This window comes from Rutilus rutilus (genome assembly GCF_951802725.1).
Source record: "Rutilus rutilus genome assembly, chromosome: 11".
Lineage (NCBI taxonomy): Eukaryota > Metazoa > Chordata > Actinopteri > Cypriniformes > Leuciscidae > Rutilus > Rutilus rutilus.
This window is the reverse complement of record NC_140216.1, coordinates 30,341,323-30,361,322: the sequence shown is the minus strand read 5'-3', so window position 1 is coordinate 30,361,322 and position 20,000 is coordinate 30,341,323. Positions and strand designations below refer to the sequence as shown.

The following is a 20,000-nucleotide window of genomic DNA, read 5'->3' as shown; positions in this document are numbered from 1 at the left end:
CCATAGACCCACAGAAAGAGAGAGAGGTGTGTGTTGTGTAAGGATGAGAGAATGGGACGCAGATTAGCAGTATTGCGCTGCCTTCTGTGCGTGATGAGAGAGCGTTGTCGAGAGACAACAGGAATGTATTGAAAGCACATGTTGAGTAAAGGAAATAAGATAAAAGTGGGAAAGGAAAGGGTTGAAGAAGATAAATAAGTGCCTTACAGGTGTCCTTGCTCGGTGGAGTCGTACAGGTAGAGTCGCAGGTCTTTACCCGTGTCGGTCTTCACACGAGGAGGCTGAACACGAGAGCTGAACGCTTCCGCTGAAGCTTCCACGACAGTGCGCCCACTACATAAATAATGCTTTCAAAAGCTTGAGTGAGGACAGCTGTCCCTGCCCTTGCAATTAGCACAGCAAAAGCAAATATCCCGAAAATGGGAGAAATCGAAACTAGCTGTTGGACAGTGCTACACTTAGTGCAATAAAATACAAACTGCAACACTTATCACATGCAGCTGTTATTCAAAATAGGAACACGTCTAATTACAATACAGATTTTTGTGAAGGTAAAAATTAAAAATAAGCATAGAATTGAAAATTGTCCTACCTAGTGTCAAATAGTAAACTGAGAAACAGGAGAACAGGATATTAAGAAACAAAACCTTACGTGCTCTCCTCGTATTCACAGACCGCTTGTCCTGGCTTTCTCCTAAATCTCCTCTAGTTTATATCTGCTTCTACAGTTGCTGTCCCCACCCTTGCAATTCTTCTAAGAGAGTTGAAAAAATAAGCAGATCTAGCAGTGTTTAAGGCCTTACTGTACGCAATCGTGCTGTCTCTCCACGAAATTCAAAAAAAACGTCTAGTTTTGTTTTCTTCCAGTTGTGCTCAATTTTTCTGGCTGCTCTCTTAAGGGCCAGAGTGTGCTCGTTGTACCACGGCGCTGGACTATTTTCTTTAATCTTCTTTAAGTGCAAAGGAGCAATTGTGTCTAAAGTGCTGGAAAAGAGAGAGTCAAAAGTTTATGTCGCAATATCGAGTTCTTCGAAGCTATCTGGGATGCTGAGGTGATGAAACTGCTCAGGAAGATTATTTATAAAGCAATCTTTAGTGGCAGAAGTGATAGTTCTAACATATTTGTAACACAGAGTCGACTTTGCAATCTTGGCTAAATGGAGTATACACAAGACTAGATAATGATCTGAGATGGCATCGCTCTGCTGCAGAATTTCAATGATATCAACATTGATTCCATGTGACAATATTGATCTAAAGAATGATTATGACAATGAGTGGGTCCTGACACGTGTTGTCTAACTCCAGTAGAGTTCAGAATGTCTCTAAATGCCAATCCCAATGTGTCTTTTTTGTTATCTGGCAACCAGTGCAATTTTGTGAGGAGAGGAGTGACATGTGCTCTCTTTGGCTTGTTAAAGACCACTCTGGCTGCAGCATTCTGGATCAGTTGCAGAGGTTTGACTGTGCAAGCTGGAAGACCAGCCAGGACAGCATTACAATAGTCCAGTCTGGATAGAACTAGCGCTTTGACAAGGAGTTGTGTAGCATGCTCTGATAGGAAGGGCCTGATCCTCCTAATGTTGTACAAGGCAAATCTACATGACCAGGCAGTTCTAGCAATGTGGTCTGTGAAGTTCAATTGACCATCAATTACCACTCCAAGGTTCCTGGCTGACCTTGATGGAGTTATGGATGACGAGCCTAGCTGAATGGTGAAGTTGTGATGAAGTGTTGGGTTGGCCGGGACCACAAGTAGCTCTGTCTTCGCAAGGTTTAGTTGAAGGTAGTGGTCCTTCATCCAGCCAGAAATGTCTGTCAGGCAGCCTGAGATACGATCAGGAAAAGTGATAGGAAAAGCCATGTTTCTGAATCACAGATCCTAGTGATGTCATGTAGATGGAGAAGAGAAGTGGTCCAAGCACTGAGCCCTGAGGCACTCCAGTAGCTAGATGTTGGGTCTTAGACACCACACCCCTCCACGATACCCTAAAGGACCTACCTGAGAGGTAAGAAAAGCATTGATTCATGTTGCATCTGAGAGGTAAGAAATTTGTTCATCTGTATTATATAAATTTTATTTTTTTGAACATCAGTTAAAATTTTGCCCTTAAATGGGTTTGGGAGTTTTTTGTATTTCCTAATTCGGGGAACAGACAAAGTCTCTATATGATGATATCTAGGTGAAAGAGTCTCTATGTGATGGCATTTATCTGACCTTGGTGACGTGAGACAGCTAGCAGACGGACGGTTTAGCCAGTCTGTCTGCTTCCTGACCTGAGCCCCAATTCATGTTTGAGCTCTAAGGGTGCTTTCACACCTGCCTCATTTAGTTTGGTTGAATCACACTAGAGTTCGTTTTCCCCATTGGTGCGGTTCGTTTGGGCAGGTGTGAATGTGGCAATCGCACTCGGATGCGCACCAAAAGTGTTTTTTTTAAACATTTTCGAGCCGCATCCTCGCTTCATTCTCAAATATTATTGTTTGTCTAAAGTGGTGTAGACAAACTATATAATAAAATATGACCAAGGATACAATCAGCCCACACAGTCGTCTCTCCATAGTAAACAAAGGAGTGTTGTCTGCGGGATTTTCCACCTCTTTGTTTACTTCCGGGTGTTCTGTTGGAATTTTCCCGCACGTTAATTCTGACCAATCGAAGTGCAGTTATGGAAATGCGTTCAAGACACATCTAGCCAACGAGTGATGTGGATGTTGTCACGTGACTGCATTTTGGTTCGTTTTATCAACTCATAAACTGATTCGGACCAGAGCGATCAGTGTGGTGTGAAAAGGAACCAAAACGCCTGAAAAATGCTACAAAGTATAATTTTTCGCCCTTAGTCCGGACCAAATGAACCGAACTACAGATATGAAAGCACCCTAAGACTATGTGCCATATTACTAAAGAGAAGAGCAGTACCATCCCAGGAGGGATGAATACCATCTCTTTTCAACAGGTCAGGTCTGCCCCAAAAACTTTTCCAATTGTCTATGAACCCTATATTATTTTGCGGACACCACTTAGACAGCCAGCCATTGAGTGAGGACAGTATACTAAGTATCTCATCACTCCGGTGAACAGGAAGGGGGCCAGAGCAAATTGCAGTGTCTGACATCGTAGTTGCGAGTTCACACACCTCTTTAACGTTAATTTTAGTGATCTCCGACTGGCGAAGTCAAACATCATTAGTGCCGATGTGAATAATAAACGTAGAGAATTTACGATTAGTTTTAGCCAGCAGTTTTAAATTTGCTTTGATATCAGGCGCTCAGGCTCCCGGCAAACATGTGACTATGGTGGCTGGTGTCTCTATTTTCACGTTCCATGTAATAGAATCGCCAATAACTAGGGCACTTTCAACAGGATTCTCAGTGGGTGCATCACTGAGTGGGGAGAACCTGTTTAATGTTGTAATCTATGGCGTTCCGATGGGCTCTTTAATATGACTTTGCAACATGCACTTGTCTCAATGAAAAATGACACTCAATAAGTAGTTAATGTTGTGAATATCATCAGCTTGTGTTAAAGACATAGTTCACCCAAAAATGATTTACTCACCCTCAAACCCATCCTAGTTGTGTATGACATTCTTCTTTCAGACAAATACAATCGGAGTTATATTAAAAAATGTCCTGGCTAATCCAAGCCTTATAATGGGAGAGAATTTTTGGAAAAATTTTGAATCCCAAAAAACTGCATCCATCCATTATAAAAGTAATCCATTTGGCTCCTGAGGTTAATAAAGGCCTTCTGAAGTGAAGCCATGTGTTTGTGTAAGGAAAATACCCATATTTAAAACTTTATAAACTATAATCACTATCTTCTGACAGACGGCCGTATGCATCGATTTATGGTGGAAGACTAACCCCTGACCCGAACCACAACGTAATGACGAACGCGGAAGCTCAGAGGAAAGAGCAAAACAAAACACAAGTCGCGAATCAGCAGTTTTGAAGAGAAATGTCGGAGGATTTCTATATAATAGAAGAGGAGCTTCAGTTTGTTACACAGCCCTATTTGTTTAAACTGCGAGAGGCGTCTAAGCTTACGCTACTCCTACATTGTAAGTCATATACGCATCACGGATTACTCTTGTGGCGCAAGTCAACTTGCGTAGTGTGCGTATGGTCGTCTGGCGGAAGCTAGTTATTTTAGATCATAAAATTATAAATATGGGTATTTTCCCATGACTTCAGAAGCTTCAGAAGGCCTTTATTAACCCCCCGGAGCCATGTGGAGTGTTTTTTGATCATGGATGAATGCACTTTTTTGGGCTTCACATTTTCTCCAACCATTCACTCCAATTATAAAGCTAGGAAGAGCCAAGAATTTTTTTTATATAACTCCAATTGTATTTGTCTGAAAGAGGAATGTCATATACACCTAGGATGACTTGAGGGTGAGTAAATCATAGGGTAATTTAAATTTTTGGGTGAACTATCCCTTTAACACAAGCTGATGATATTCACAGCATTAACTACTCGGCACAAGCTGATTGGTTCATGTTGCATCTGCAGCCAATGAGCTCAACAGTGAAATAGCTGGATAACATTCACTATAGCAGTTTGCAGCACGCTTTCAGAGTTCCTCTGGATACTTCCACCTTCCCCAGCTCCACCTGTACAGATCTGCTGGGGGATAATTTATATATATGCTATTTGTGCAGCAGCAGTGTGTCTTACATACAGCAGCGTATCGGCGTATTGGCAGTAGCAAGTTCCTGTACTTACTCTGCAGCAGCAATTGAGCAGCAGGGTAGCAGATCTATTCCACCAAGACTAAATACATTAACATTGTCATATCCATTACCATGCTAAAAATCTTCAGAGAGTTGTCATGATATAAATGTTCTTGATCAGCAAATCAGCATATTAGAAAGATTTCTAAAAGATCATGTGACAAAGGCTGGAGTAATGATGCTGAAAATTCAGCTTTGCCATTACAGGAATAAATTACACTTTAAAAGATATTAAAACATAAAACTTTTTTTTAATTTTTTTTAATGTATTTTGATTAAATAAATGCAGCCTTGCATGGTGAGCATGAGATTTCTTTCAAAAACATTTTAAAAAATCTTATCGACCCCAGACTTGAATGGTAGTGTACATCCTAAAGACCAGACTAAATAATAATTAAAAAAAAATTCTAATTTGAAGTTATTTGCATTACGGTTATCTTTACCACCACCTCTCTGCAAAATGCATGTAAACTTGTGAAGTGTAGAGAAATAGAGAGAAAGAATGACATAAAGAAAGCAATGTAGTTAATTCATTCAAGGATTATAGAAACGATTATGTGGAACAAGTCTTTGTTTATTTTCTCATACAGTTCCTCATTACTGTCAGAAGACTGCAAAAAGTGCAAAAAAAAAAAAAAAAGACATGCACTAGTGCACAAAAGCATGCTTAGGAACTCATAAATTACATAAGCCCCTTTAGGTCAAAATACAGGCGCAATCTGTTCTTATTAGCTACACTCATACGGGGCTGCTAATAGTCTTGTTAGGAGAAACTATGCCCATTTATTAATTAATTTGACTAATTATGATACTAAGGTGAGTCAGGAATGAACTAGGAATGCTTCAGTGGCCAACAGTTTAAACAAGCCTTTTTTAATTATCACCTTGACTTTGCCATTAGTTATAGCTCAGAGCATATTATTACCTAGAAAATGTCATAACTAAAAGGACATTTGAAATTGCCATACACCCACTCACTCCGGCTCCCCTCGATTATCTAACAGACACAATTGAGTGTGCAGCAGCTTAAGATGTCAGATCACAGTTTCTCATATCTCCGTATAACAAAATGTCTTAATGCCAGCTTGCCATTTGTATCTAATGATGTTTGGACTGCATGTTTGAAACAGTTGTATACTGTAGCACGACTCTTTTATCTCTCTCATGTCATTACAGCTTGTAACTGTTTATTTCCCTCATATGTTCCTCATATCTGACCTTTGACAACACTTTCCTATCTTTCATCCTTTGGTTTCTGTTAGTTACTTATGCTCATTTAGACTGAAGATTTAAAGGGATGGTTCGGAGTAATTTCAACCTAGGGTCCTTTTCACCATGACCTCGAGCCAAACACCCCCCCAGAAGCTTTTTTTTCCCTTGGTCCAACATTATTAAAGTTAGAGCTTATTTAGAGATATCAGCCAAATGGCTTAGTGCAGGCGCTAATGGATCCAAGGTTGTATCTCGTAAATTACCCCACTAATAATGCCCAGAATGGTACCAAACTTCTACAGTAGTACAAACAGGTTCTGTACTCATTACATGAGGCATTGGAAAGTTTGTAAGTACATCAGGAGTTTATTTAAATAACACTTGCCTGATGGCTTATGCTACCGCTAACCTGGACGTGGAGGTCACTTCCGTGATTTGGGAAAAGCCCGTAAAAGTCCTGGCAGAAAGCGATATATATATATATATATATATAACTCACACTGCAAAAAAAAAAAAAAAAAAAAAAGTTACATTTACTTCATTTTTCTTTTGCAAGTGTTTTGCACACATATGTTTTAAGTAAATTTCACAAATGGAATTAAGTAAATTCTACTTGACTAAGTTAAGTACAATAAACAATGAAAATAAGTAACTTTGAGTGATTTTTACTAAGTTGAAGTTTACTTTGCAATAGTCTGTTTCAAACACATTTTACTCAAACAATATAACACAGAATTAAGCTATGCTTTAAAAGTACATGCTTTACACAGAACATTTAAGGAAGTAATACAGTAGATATTACATAATTACATAATATAAGTAACGCTGTAGCCATCCGAACACAGATACCTCAATACTTGGTCCACAATACAGCACACATTCGTTGGATCCTTTTTAGGTATTAATGTGATCATTTTGAGCAGAAAATAAACTCCAGATGTCACAAAACAGCAAGATTTAGTAACAACAAAAGCAATAATAAAACAATGTAAATACACCTGGAAAACAGTAAAAAATGCAACCTTATTAATTATGCATGCCCCAGTGCATTATGGGAACAACAGTATCAGAAAGTTGATAGGTTTTACTTAATTTTATAACGTCTATATTTAAGCTTTAATTTCTACAAGCTTAAATTAAGTAGGCCTACTGATTTTTGAGTACTTGAGTACTCAGAATTTTTATTCTTGCCTGAACTAACTTAAAAAAAAAAAAAAAAAAAATCTGTAGTAGGCTGGTCTATTTACTGCACAACATAATCATATCATTAGCCCCCAATTGCAGTTTTCTCATTCCTGAGTTACGAGATTTTTTTTTTTTGCGATGCAGATAAAATTTCACCGCGTCATTATTACATGTCTAACATATTATCCAGCACATGCATGTCTCTAAAGATATTCCCTCTGTCAAGCTGCCCCAGTTCAGCCTGAGAGCGCCCCACTGCTGTCAGTTGTGGCACATACGCAGGATAAATTTATCCACCACTCTGGAGTTTATTGGTATATTTAATGCGTCAAGACAGGCGGGCCATATTTTCTTTGTATGTTTTCTGCCACGGAGATTCTTGGCCTAAATGTGGCTGTACTAGTGGATTTAATAGGCAGAAGGCTGTGTAATTGGTTGTCATTCAGATTTATGAGCTATGCTGTTGAACGTCTCTGTTTGGGATTTCCTGTATGGAAGTATGGAAATGCTGTCCCCTTGTGGCATGGTATGAGAATGCCATGATATATGGGCCTTTTATTCGTAATTTCATTACAATGGAAATGTTCTATCGCTGAACATACTGTGGAATCCGAAAGTCTGAGAAAACATTGAACATCTGGGATTCACTCAAATTGTTATGCCAATAAAACAAGCATGTTCATTTATGATCTCAGACATTTAAAGCATTTTCATCAGTGATCTGAATTTATACCAGGATAGTTTATAATTTTGCTTATAGACCTTATTCACATCAGTGCCATTTTAGATTTTTAACGGAAATGAACGTGAGGCTGTGTGAGGGATAGACATAGGCCTACATCTCTTCAGTGGGAAAAAAATCCAGACAACAGCAATAGGAGCTTTATCCAGCTTTTTTACAGCGGATATGGCTGCCATTGATAACACTGTAAGCGTATCCCTCACAGCCTTGCGTTCATACCTGTCATGGCGCTGCTCTGAATAAGGTCTATATGCCAAAACATAGATAGAAGAGGCTTGTTGAGTGAAAAAGCTTTTTAGCTTTTACAGATTACAATAACAAAAAGATAGGTGCACCATTTGGGGTTTCTCGGATTGCCACACTGCAGGCAGAAACCTCTGGAGAACCTCTAGGTACCCTTTAAAAATGGAAGTTCCTGCAAGATCTCTAAAAACACTTCAGGCACTCGAAATACATATTTGAAGTTTTGTCAGTAAGGATTAGGTATTAGAGATGCCTTCAAAAGGATGTGTAGATGTTCTCCTTAGGGTTCTATCAACGTGACGATCCGAGGAACCCCAAATGGCGCCTCGAGTATCTTTTAATTGTCACAGTGATTAGCAAACTCCTGCCCTCCACCTCTCAGGATTCAAGTCGGATAATCTCACTGCAGGCATCCATTTCCTGTGATGCTGTAATCCCAACTTCCACACAATAGCAGGAGCTCTATCAAGATAGGAATTTTCCTGAGTGCATTTCACCAGAGGCAGCAGTTTATCAGTGCATTTTCGTAAATCACACCGTTAAATTAATTTCAAATTAATGTTTATCATTTTATCTGGCTCTCCCAGCCAGTCCCTCCCCCAAATCCCAGATTTCTCTCTTTTGTCTGTATGTCTGTCCTTCTCCCAATCTTTCTCAAACCCGCCCGTATGGTTTTTTCCATCTCTTATCGTCTTTCTCCTTGGCCTGATTTCTGCTCTACATTCTACTACACAGAAAAGGAGGTGAGAGAGAAAAAATCTTTCGAAAGTCTGGAGAGATACTCGCCCCTGCACTGGCACATCATCAAATAGAATTGGTTCGGGGATAAGACATAATTGAAAGATTCGGAATCAGTGTTTGTTTGAATTACCATCTATCACAAGCATTGCCGTTCAGAGTAACGCAACAGATGCAAAGAAAGTTTGATATGAAATCAATACCGAACACTATCAGTGAATAGACCTACTCATTTATAATCCTACAAGTAAGCGCATATTGAACAAGCCTTTCTCTGTTTCTCCTTCCTCTTCACACCCTCCAACTGCAGCTCTGAAACGTAAAGATTTTCTTACAGCTCGCCTTTTATTTCCTCCATTAATCTCCAGTAAATGGCCACCATCGGGTAATTATATTGGCATGGAAACAGTGTGGTTACATAAATCTTGCATTTGTAACTAATTAAAAAATGGGGAAGAGAGTTCAGACTTATGATACAAGAAAGAGGAGATGAGGTGAGATGACTGTGCAGCAACAGTCTGTTCAAAATGTTTGATGTTTGATAAATGCTCAATCTATTACTTCGGTAACCCGCAGTAACCTCTCATTCTCGCTTTTCTCTCTGGAGTGAGTAATACTAGTTACTTTCACCTCAGTGTGAAAAGAGGAGGCAACGCTTTCTGCAAATTTGCTGTCACCTGCATTTTACATGCTTATGTTTCTCTTGGGTTATACAATCTCTAATGTTCCTGCATAACAACTGCTTGTGTCCGTTGTCCAGTGGCTTTCTTATCTCATGTTTCCAATATTTCCCACAGAATTCACTCACTCTCGCAGAGCACACATGCTCAATTCACAGCAGATGCTAGCATATTTGGAATCGAATAATAAATGGTAGATTTATCTGGGAATCCTGCTTAGGATAGTGAATAGCAAGTAATGCCACTGCAAAGCCAACACCCGTGGACATCATGCAATTCAACATGGCCAAGGTGTTAAGACACGAGTTACAATTTTGTAGAATTTACATCCCTCAAAGCTTTTGTAAAAGTATACACTGTTAGAAAAATCTGTAGAAATTACAGTATTACTGGCAGCTACTTGCCAGTAACTTACTGTAGATTTAAATTGATGTTATTTACTGGCAACAATTTGTTCAAAATTAAATATCTTATCTTTACAGAATAAAACTAAAATAACAGCCTCATGCAAAGCATTCTGGGAACCAAAATCTGAAGGAAAAAAAAACAGAAAAAGGTTGATGAAGATTTCTGGTTCCCAGAATGCTTTGCATTAGATTGTTATTTTATAGTTTTATTCTGTAAAGACAAAGACTTGTTAATGTTTAATGTTCATTTAACTTTGAACAAACTGTTGCCAGTAAATAACATACATTTAAATCTACAGTAAGTTACTGGCAAACAGCTGCATAACTACAGCAATTTTTTTACAGTGTAGGCTACTGTGATGTTTGAATCCAATTTATCCAGAGGAACCTTTCTGGAGACTTAATAGAGTTCAGAGTTTCGTTTCAGATGTTTCTTATAAAATTTCTATTCTATTAATAAAAAATGCCTTTAGAAATGTTAGGAGATATACAGGATAAAAATATACAAAATTGTGTGTAGGCTATACTGCAACGTTATTGTTAACTTAAAACTATTAAAAGTTTTTGTAAAATAAAGCTTAATAAAACTGAAAATACAAAAACGAATTCAAAATATTTGTAAATATTAAACTATAGTATATCATTTTAAAATTACACTGTAGCCTATATATACAGTACACCTGTCAAAAGTTTTTGAAAGTAGTCTCTTTTGCTTAACAAGACTGCATTTATTTAATAAAAAATATTTTATAATAAATAGAAATAGGTGAAATATTATTACAATTTAAAATAATTAACAAATAATGAACAAAAAATCATTGTTTTCTATTTTAATAAATTTAAAAATGTAAATTTATTCCTGAGGCAAAGCTGAATTTTCAGCATCATACTCAAGTCTTCAGTGTCACATGATTCTTCAGAAATCATTTTTGCTGCTCAAGAACATTTCTTTTTCTTATTATTCCCAATGTTGAAAACGTTTTTTTTTGCTACTTTTGTGCTTTTTTTTATTGTTTATAAGTACTTTTACTTATTTGCAAAAAAATATTTGTGGTAAAAAAAAGAGATAAATTAATACTTTTATTCATCAAGGATGCATTAACTTGTTCGAAAGTGACAGTGAATACATTTGTAATGTTACAAAATATTTCTATTTAATAAATGTAATACATAAATTGAATAAATGCAAATAAATGCTGTTCATTGAACTTTCTATTCATTAAAGAATCCTGAAAAAAAAAAAAAAGCATCACCATTTCCACAAAAATGTTAAGCAGCACAACGGTTTTCAACATTGATAATTCTTATTATTGTTTCTCGAGCAGCAAATTAGCATAATTTCTTATGGATCACGTGACACTTAAGTAATGATGCATAAAATTCAGTTTTGCCAACCCAGGAATAAATAACATTTAAAAAATATATTCATATAGAAAACAGTTCTATTTCGCAATATTACTGTTTTTACTGTATTTTTAATTAAATAAATGCAGCCTTGGTGAGCATAACGTTTCCAAACTTTTCTCCCAACTCAATTAAAACTTGCTAAAGATTCTCTGCTTTAATCAAGGCAAAACATAGGCGTCCTGCACCAGCGATTTCAAAAGGCTTTTCGCTCTTTCTTTTTAAGTCCTCTCTCCCCAGAAATCTAGAAAACAAAGACTTGAACAATTCTCCGTCGCTTTTTGCTGTCAATCACAAACATTCTCTGTTGAACACATGCTGGAAACAACAAAACAGACCAAACAGAGTCGTATTAAAAGTCTTTTATTCTGTTCTGCTCGTAGCACAGCATAGTATAGTCTTCCATGGTCGAGCGGCCCAGCGAGTGGCCCCCCCTGGTGAGGCTCCCCTACTGAGAGGAGTATGGCACAAGAACCTAACACAGTGGTACCGGGGGGCACTACCGTCCTGGCACAGAGTGGCATAAAACATAACTGGCTCTGCTCAGCTACATTATCATAAAGTATTACAGAGCAGCGTCGCATGTGTTAGAATTCGTTTTCAGCATAACACACTGCAGCTTGGCAAAGACAGAGCGCACACACATACCGCTTTCAAAGCCAGAACTGTGTGACACACGTGGAGACTGCAATGGTTTTGACGTAGCCAGGTCAAATCTATTACTACGTCAAGATGGACGCTCATAGTGATCCCATTGTGGAGCCTACAGCCGTTCTCAAAAGTTTCATCACCTCGTCCCAAAACTTTCACCACAGTGACACATACACGCCATTGGTTATTTGCAACATAAATTCATTGTGGTCGGCCATGTTATTCATAAAAACACAGTTGAAAACTGGTCTCTGATGTCAGCTGTTATGAGATGAAAGAGGACAAAGAGACAAAAGAAGATCAATTCAAAGAGAATCAATTTAGTAGATAAACATTATATATATATATGTTATTGTTGAAATATATAATTTATATCTATATGTATATATTTATTTGCTGCTGTTCGATAAGAGACTTCTCCTTAGAATAATTAACAAACAAACAAACAAACAAACAAAACATTTACTTTCATAGACACCATCAACACAACAAGACGCATGTCTAGAGAAAGGCCTTTTTAAGATTATTGGTGGCGGTGGTTCCTAATAAAACATGTGCAATATGCCTGCCTGATATTTTATCATTTGAAAATAAGATGGGGGGATGGGGCATTATCTTAAGGTCCTTGCTGATTCAGCCCAAATATTTTATCAAAGATGAATTGAATGTGCGCAATGGAACGGAAAGAGAATTGAAAAATATTTTTCGCAGCTGATACATGAAACACATCTTAATTATAAAGTCTGCCAACAGAAGTTGTCTTCAGCTATACTGCTTAGCTGAACAGCTATTTCTCTATTGCTATCTAAACGTCACAAACACATATATGAGGTACATCTATATATAAAGTAATCCAGACACATATATTCCACAACAAAGTTGGAGTCAAAAGGATATACATACATAAGCTGCCAAATATTCTAAATATTAATACTACTCTGAAATTCATGACAGTGAGGCAGAGTGTTATGATTCTGGTCAGATTTGACAAGATTTTTTTTACTGCCCTCCTGGTTTCTCCAAACAAAAGTCATCTGTGTTTAAAAAATTCAAACAATCATCACCCATTGTTTCTGGTACTTCATTGTCTATTGACATTACGCTTTACCCCGTTGACAACAAAATATACCCCAATTAATTAGTACTACTTGTAAAAAGCTCAGCATACAACAAATAAGCTAAATATGGCTCAGATGCAGTTACAAGCACACACAAAAAACAATTAGCTTGTTGGACTGTGCGTGGTTCCGTGTCAAATATGCAATAACATAAATGTACATACATGTATAAATAACAACATAGTACATACAATGTTTCAAATCAAATGTAAAATAGTCAAACTTTGCTGCCGGCTTGACAAAGCCATGTCTGAAAGTTTAAAAATCCATATTTTTTCTTTAGACCATATGTAACATAAATGATTCATACAGCATTATTTTCAGCATTTTGTTTGGTATATATAGTAGTCACCTGTAAATATTTTTCCATTGGGTTTTCTCGAAGTGATAACATGTAATGTGCTTACATGATCAGAAGAAACCTAAAACATTTTATAACCTGCATATATTCATCTCTGAAACATCACTGATCAGCAAACAGCAAAGTACAGTCTGATTTAGATGATGGTTTGCTCCTTTATCTGTTGCTGGTTTGAGTGGCACACACTCATTGGATGGGGTTGATGTAGCTTGAACATCATCCGGTTTGTTCAGAAAGGTGAGGGGATTTTGAAAAACATCAAATAAAATGCGTTCATTACAGTACGCTGGCTTTGCCAAGGCAATATAATTACAAAATTGACCATTAATCTTAAAAGACAATGAAAACTTAAATACTGTATAAACAAAATAAATAGTTGACTCAGACCTGCTGCCAACACGCATTGCCCTTAGCATTATTCACAGTCAATTATAGCGATCACTTCAAAAATGCTAGCTTTTGGCTAATGGTAAACGCAAAATATAACGAAAGATCTACCTGACTGGTTTGCTAATCAGTCTTTTCCTCACAGTTAACAGAATACTTGATCTGGCTTTTTTTAATTTTTTTATTATTAACATATGTCTAGTAAAAGCACAAAATTGCAGCTCTATTTTGCTCTCATTTGACATGTTTATCCTTGCTGCTAATTCTACAGCGTAAGCAAACTTGCTGAGCAAGTATGGATATTGTGTCCGAAGCTAATAAATGGCAGAGCAGAGCAGCTTGTAAAAAATGTGTAAAAACACAGTGTTAAACTGTAAACAGTGCTCTCCTTCGCTTATCGCTCTCTGAATGATGATGCGTCTTTCATCACTGACAGTTAGCGAGTACAGTGCTGGAGTATGGCTAGCCCTGTCGTCCTGGCACTCACAACATCAACGCTCAAAGCTACCTTGACTGGCTCAGACTAGAAGGTCTCCGCTGAGAAAGGTACGATCTTAAAAGTGTCTTGGTTGCAGCACACCGTGTTGTCATGGCAACATGTACATTCAGTCGAGATGGGAAGGGCTGTCACCGATTATAGGTAGTTGAAACATTGCATGTGCCCTAGTAGTAATACAGCACAGTGCTAATATTCTTAGTTTTAATAACTTAACACAACTGTTTTGAACCAGATCACAAAACATATATATTATACATAATAAAATAACTTTTAAATATAAAATATATGTATTGAATGCTGTTTGTAGTTAATTATGTATTGCTCAAGGGATAAGAATGAAACGTGAGGACCTGTGAAATGGTTTCAACAGAACAGGACTCTACATCAGCTCCACTTAAGTTTGGCATTCAGCTTCAGTAAAACAATACTGTATGTTATCAGCCATGGCTAACTTACCCTGTTTCTAAGAATGCAAACACTGACGACAACGCACAGAGTGCTATATGTCAATTTGCAGAAGGTGGAGGTCAAGGAAAATGCTCCGAGAGGAGAAAAATGGATTGCTACTTTTCTTTGTGTATGCGTCCCTTGAGATATTTTGAACAAATATACACAACAACTACATCATGATCCAGAGCTCAGAGTAAAAGAGCGGGAAAAAAGATGGGTGTGGGGCGTTAGGTAGGGGTGTAACGATACGCTCGTGTCATGATACCATTGCAATATTTTAAGCCAAAATAAAGAGGAGAGTTTTTATGATTACAACTTTATTACAACTTATTATTCTTATTTTATTATCAGGACCCACAAATATTCCCCCATTGCATTATTATACATTCAACATTATATAGAGTAGTTTAATGTAGTAATGTCTCTGAAACTTCATAAACGTTTTTTTTTTTTTTTAAATGCTTTGAATAATCATACTACTAAAATTAAATGTGATGATTTCAATTATGTTTACGCTTTCACTTTGAGAAGTGCGGTTCCCCTATGTATGCGCTTCAGATGATCAATGCAATCAATCACAGTTCTAATTGCCAGCATGTAAAAATTACAATTCCCAAACTGTAAATCGTTAGTTAATCCAAAAATGTTAATTCTGCATTTACTCTCACTCTTGAACGTCGCGCAAGCATTTTAACATCCGTGTTTACTACAGTATGCGCGTGGTTGTAAATCTGTTCATGATCATACAAATCCATCGTGTCTTTTCAGAAGACTTGAATTTGGATTAGAGTCCACTTGATTGATTATTTTTACGATGCCTTTATGACATTTTTTGGATCTTTTAAGTTTAAGAGGGATGGACTTTAAATGGAGGGACAGAAATCTCTCAGGTTTCATTAAAAATATCTTCATTTGTGTTTGGAAGTCCAACGAAAATCATATAGGTTTGAAACGACATGAGGGTGAGTACATGACAGAATTTTTTTGGGGTGAATTATACCATATAAATACAGTAAGTTGAGCCTTGGATAAAACTAACTATGTGAATCATATCGTTTACATCAACTATACATTTCGTTGCATTTTTTTAATGTTGTGATATCTCGATATGACAATGCATCGTTACACCCCTATCGTTAGGGTGTTGTATTATGACCTCAGAATCTCCCTTTGAAAAAATCATTCCTGAGCCATCGAGCAGCAAAAAAACTAAAATCACATTTACCCACATGATCGACGCGCCACCTTAAAGCCCCCAATAAGTTAAGAGAAGCAAAGCCAATTCCATATGAACAGCCTCGCTAACATCAACAAGATTTGTCAGCATGGCAGTATTCCATTCCTACACAAGAAAAGAGAAAGGGCTACAATTGATGTGACATCCCAATCCAGGTTTGTCTCTAAGGAGCATTAGAGCTTTGTGCAAGAGGAGGGTGCCAGCGAAAACAACCCAACTCGACTGCTGTGAACAGTTAACAGTTTGTGGCAGGAGCAGGTGACTTGATCACCCCTGGGGCTATTTGCTGATGTTCCCATTTAATTATGTTCCTCAAACCTCACTCTCCACACTGGAGAATTGGGCAGAGCCTCGACGGGAGCATAGGCTCTTGGTTTTGAGGGGAAGATGTGGGGACTGATACCTTTGGGGTTGGGGAACTGACCGCAGTTTCTGGTATTGGAGCTTAGCACTAGAGGAGGACAACGAGGAGGGCTGTGGGGCACCAGGTGTAGATGAGACAACTGAAGGGGAGGAAACTGAGGAGGAGGAGGTAGGTGGTGGTACATGTATATGGTGAGAGGAAGAGGGTGGTGCTGGGAGTGCAGGGACCATTGGAGAGGGTAAAGAAGGTGGTAGACTTTGAGGAGGGGATGGCGGTTGTCGGGACCGGTCTGAGCGCTGTGGTCTTTGTGCATTGATGTTGGATTGGCTTCCAGATTTTGCCTGGCTCTGAGCCCGGTCCGGTTTGGATGATTGCCGTTTGGGCCTTACGCTGCTGCTGAAACTGTGGCAGTGGGGGAGTAGTTCCTCCTGACTCCTAGAAGTCACACGATTCCATTTGGAGTGAGTGCTGGCAGAGTGATGGGGCGACTGGCAGGAACAGGATGTATGGCCTCGACTCTTCTCTTGAGACCTGGTTTTAGATTTCTTTTCAGTCTTGACTGGTAATTTATCTACAGACCAGTATCTTCGAGGTGGTGGGGGAGTCAATGGAGTTGGAGGACACTGGTTTGATCCTAAGCCTCCTGATCCCCATCCTGTTCCTGCACCGAACCCCAAGCTACTTTCTCTGCCACCCAATCCCAAAAAGGAGTCATCTCTACTGTTTATACTGCTTCCTCTTTCTCTGGCAGGGTAGGTGCCAAAGAACCATCCTCCTCCTCCAATGCCTCCAACTGCCCTTCCTTCGTGACCCTCCCAGTATCTCTCAAACTTACCAAACTCTCCAGAGGAACCTTCATCATCTGTGTATATCTCAACAGTTTTTTCTCTGTCCCTTTCGGACTCTGAGTTCATTCCTCTGCTTTCTCGCCGTCTCCCCTGTTCTTCTGGCCTACTTCTTTCCACTTCAGACTCTTCATCTTCTTCCTCGGATTCCCATTCGTGAAACGACAGGCCTTCTCTCGAGCAAGGCTTACCTCTACAGTGATTTTCCAAAAGGGGCCGACTCTCTATAGCTCTTCCATGCTCATCTCTCTCAGCTCCTACAGACTTTCGTCTTTTAGAGGTGATGGGAAGTAGGGGTACAAAAGGCGATGGAGACTCTGAAGTTGGGTTCCCACTACCCCAAAATTTGACGGTTGAAGAAGGTTTGTTTGAGGTGGAAAAATGCTTGTTGTTGGACCTTGGCCTGGAGTGGCGAAGGGATTTTGGGCTTCTGTGATGCCTTTCCTTTCCCCTACTGCCTTCTTCATTATCTCCTCCTTGATCATCCCTATCTCTTTTTACTCCATCTCTGATAATATCCCACTCATAACTCTTGGTAGAGCTTTCACTCTTTTTTCGGAAAGAGCTCCGCCTCAGTGCAGGATAGGAATAACATTCCTGTCCCATTCCTTTTTCAAAAACATCTTTCCTGTCCACATCTACTTCCTCTTGTTCAGGTCGCTTTTCCCTCTCTCTTCTTCTGGATTTCTCCTCTTTTTTCTTTTTCTTTTTCACTTTACGTCTTTTACGCTCCCTTTCTCTTTCACGCTCTTCTCTCTTCTTTTTCTTTCTACCCTTCTTCCTCCTCTTTCTCTCCCTTTCCCTTTCTTTGTGATGCCGTTTCTCCTCCTTAATGTTTCTATCTCCAGCTGCTCTTCTACCTTTTTCTTTCTCCCCCCAAGACGCCCACCACTCTTGAAGCTGTGCAAGCTGACTGCCTGCTCTATCTCTCACCTGCGCCCTTTGTGGGCAAGGTTTACGGGGTGGTATAGGTGGAGGTGGGGGACTGCTGGGCAGGGATCGAGAAGACATACGAGAACGACTTTTTCTCCTCCCCAAAAGCAAGCTTGATTCCTCTGTAAGCTCATCGGTGTCGTAGTCCTCATACATGTCTTGAACATCTGCCCGGTATCTGAAGCTCTGTGATGATGTGTACGATGATGAAGAGGAGGGAGAATTGGATCGGGAGACTGACTCTGTAGAAGAGGATGAACTGGAGGTGCTGGAGCTGCTAGAGGAAGTGGATGTGTAACATATAGATGGAGAAGGCGAGGGCGGAGTTTGTGTTGGGGAAGAGAGGGGCACCGGTATAGGCAGGGGAAGGGGAGGAGGACGACGTCCTCTTCTTCCACCAGAATCCCTCATTCCATATCTGCCGCCACCTCTTCTTCCGAGTGGAAGGATGTTTTCGTACAGTGGCCCTGAGCCCTTCCTTTTTGAGAAGCTGCTTCTCCTCCAGATAGATTGATGGGGTGGAGAAGGATGTGGCAAAGCAGGGTTAATGGGCAAGTGTCCAGAAGCTTGACCTTTAGGAGGTAACCGTGGATTTCCAGAGGATTTTGTCCCTCGATGCTTAGCTTTTGGAGTTTGAGTGCCCATGTTTTGAGGCTCTGCAGATACCCCTAAGCCCTCTGGATCAATTGGCCCATAGTATCTCTTGTACTCATCCAGACCCCCGTCCCCTCCAGTTATTCCTGCACCCCAGTGAGGGGGCATGCCTTGGAATTGTGTTAAGTCTGTAATCCCACTGCTCACACCACCGGGCTTCTCAGGGCCCACCTTTGGACGTGTCCACCGATCTACCACAGCTAATCGGCGATCATGGCGTGGCAGGAAAGTAGAGCAAGGCATAGGTGCTCCAAGAATGGGACTGTTCGATGGCCCTAGAGCCATTCCAGAATGTCCACCTGACGGAGGAGAGCCGGGAAGAAGAGTATTGTATACTGGTGGTGGCTGCTGGTGGTGTTGCTTTTGTTGTTGCTGCTGTTGTTGTGCCTTAGTGATAGTGGGATTGGCCATGGCTGTAGACATCACATGAGGTGGCGGAGGAGGAGGAACTGTGGAAACATGATGATATTGAGGAAGTGTGCTTTGGGAACATCCATGATCTCTTTCATCCTCAAAATTGCAGCAGCTGTACATTCCCTGTAAGAAATAACAAGCAAAATATTTATTTAGCAAACAGTTCAGGATATCATAATATTCCCCTTGGTGACATACAAACAGATTTAGATGCTTGGAAAATGTCTCTGTAAAGACGTAAAACATTACCATAATAATGAAATTGTAAAGCTCCCAGTGCTTTGATGATGCAAGAGTACACACTGTAAGCTCAGCTAACCTTTCTCTGAGGTAATGGCAGTGCTGACCTCACTGTTTGAGTGCCCCATCTAACCTAACTGCCTGACATTTCTCTCAAAGAAAGTCTGTTTGGGAATTTAAGGTTCTTCTCATTCTTTCCATAATGTAAACAAAGACACACATTGATAATACAGAATGAATAAATAATCCATCTTCTGTCATCTTCCTCTGTTATTCATTACTATGAGAGAAGTTAGGGGCTTTCATAAAATCCCTCTCTGTGTGCAGTGGAAATGCTGGATATGCCATCACATTTCAGAAATGACAGGAATTAAAGGAGTGTGCTGCAAAGTTCCCTTCTAAGGATTTAACACCAGATTACTGCGTGTCGGTCTTTGTTCTTGTTGCAAGTAACAAGAATTGCAAAAAGGGTAATCTTGACTTTTACTTGCAAA

General features: G+C 39.3%; 1 protein-coding gene across 3 annotated transcripts in view; it reads right to left on the bottom strand.

Moving 5' to 3' along the window:
- Positions 1-15,281: 15,281 nt before the first annotated feature.
- The window catches only part of grin2da (glutamate receptor, ionotropic, N-methyl D-aspartate 2D, a), a 77,995-nt gene continuing 73,276 nt past the window's right edge, over positions 15,282-20,000 (bottom strand). For all 3 annotated transcript variants that reach the window (XM_084423539.1, XM_084423540.1, XM_084423541.1), the window contains exon 14: positions 15,282-19,389. In XM_084423539.1, the coding sequence (XP_084279665.1) occupies positions 16,369-19,389 (3,021 nt within the window). In that variant the 3' untranslated portion in view covers positions 15,282-16,368. The remainder of the gene's footprint in view (positions 19,390-20,000) is intronic.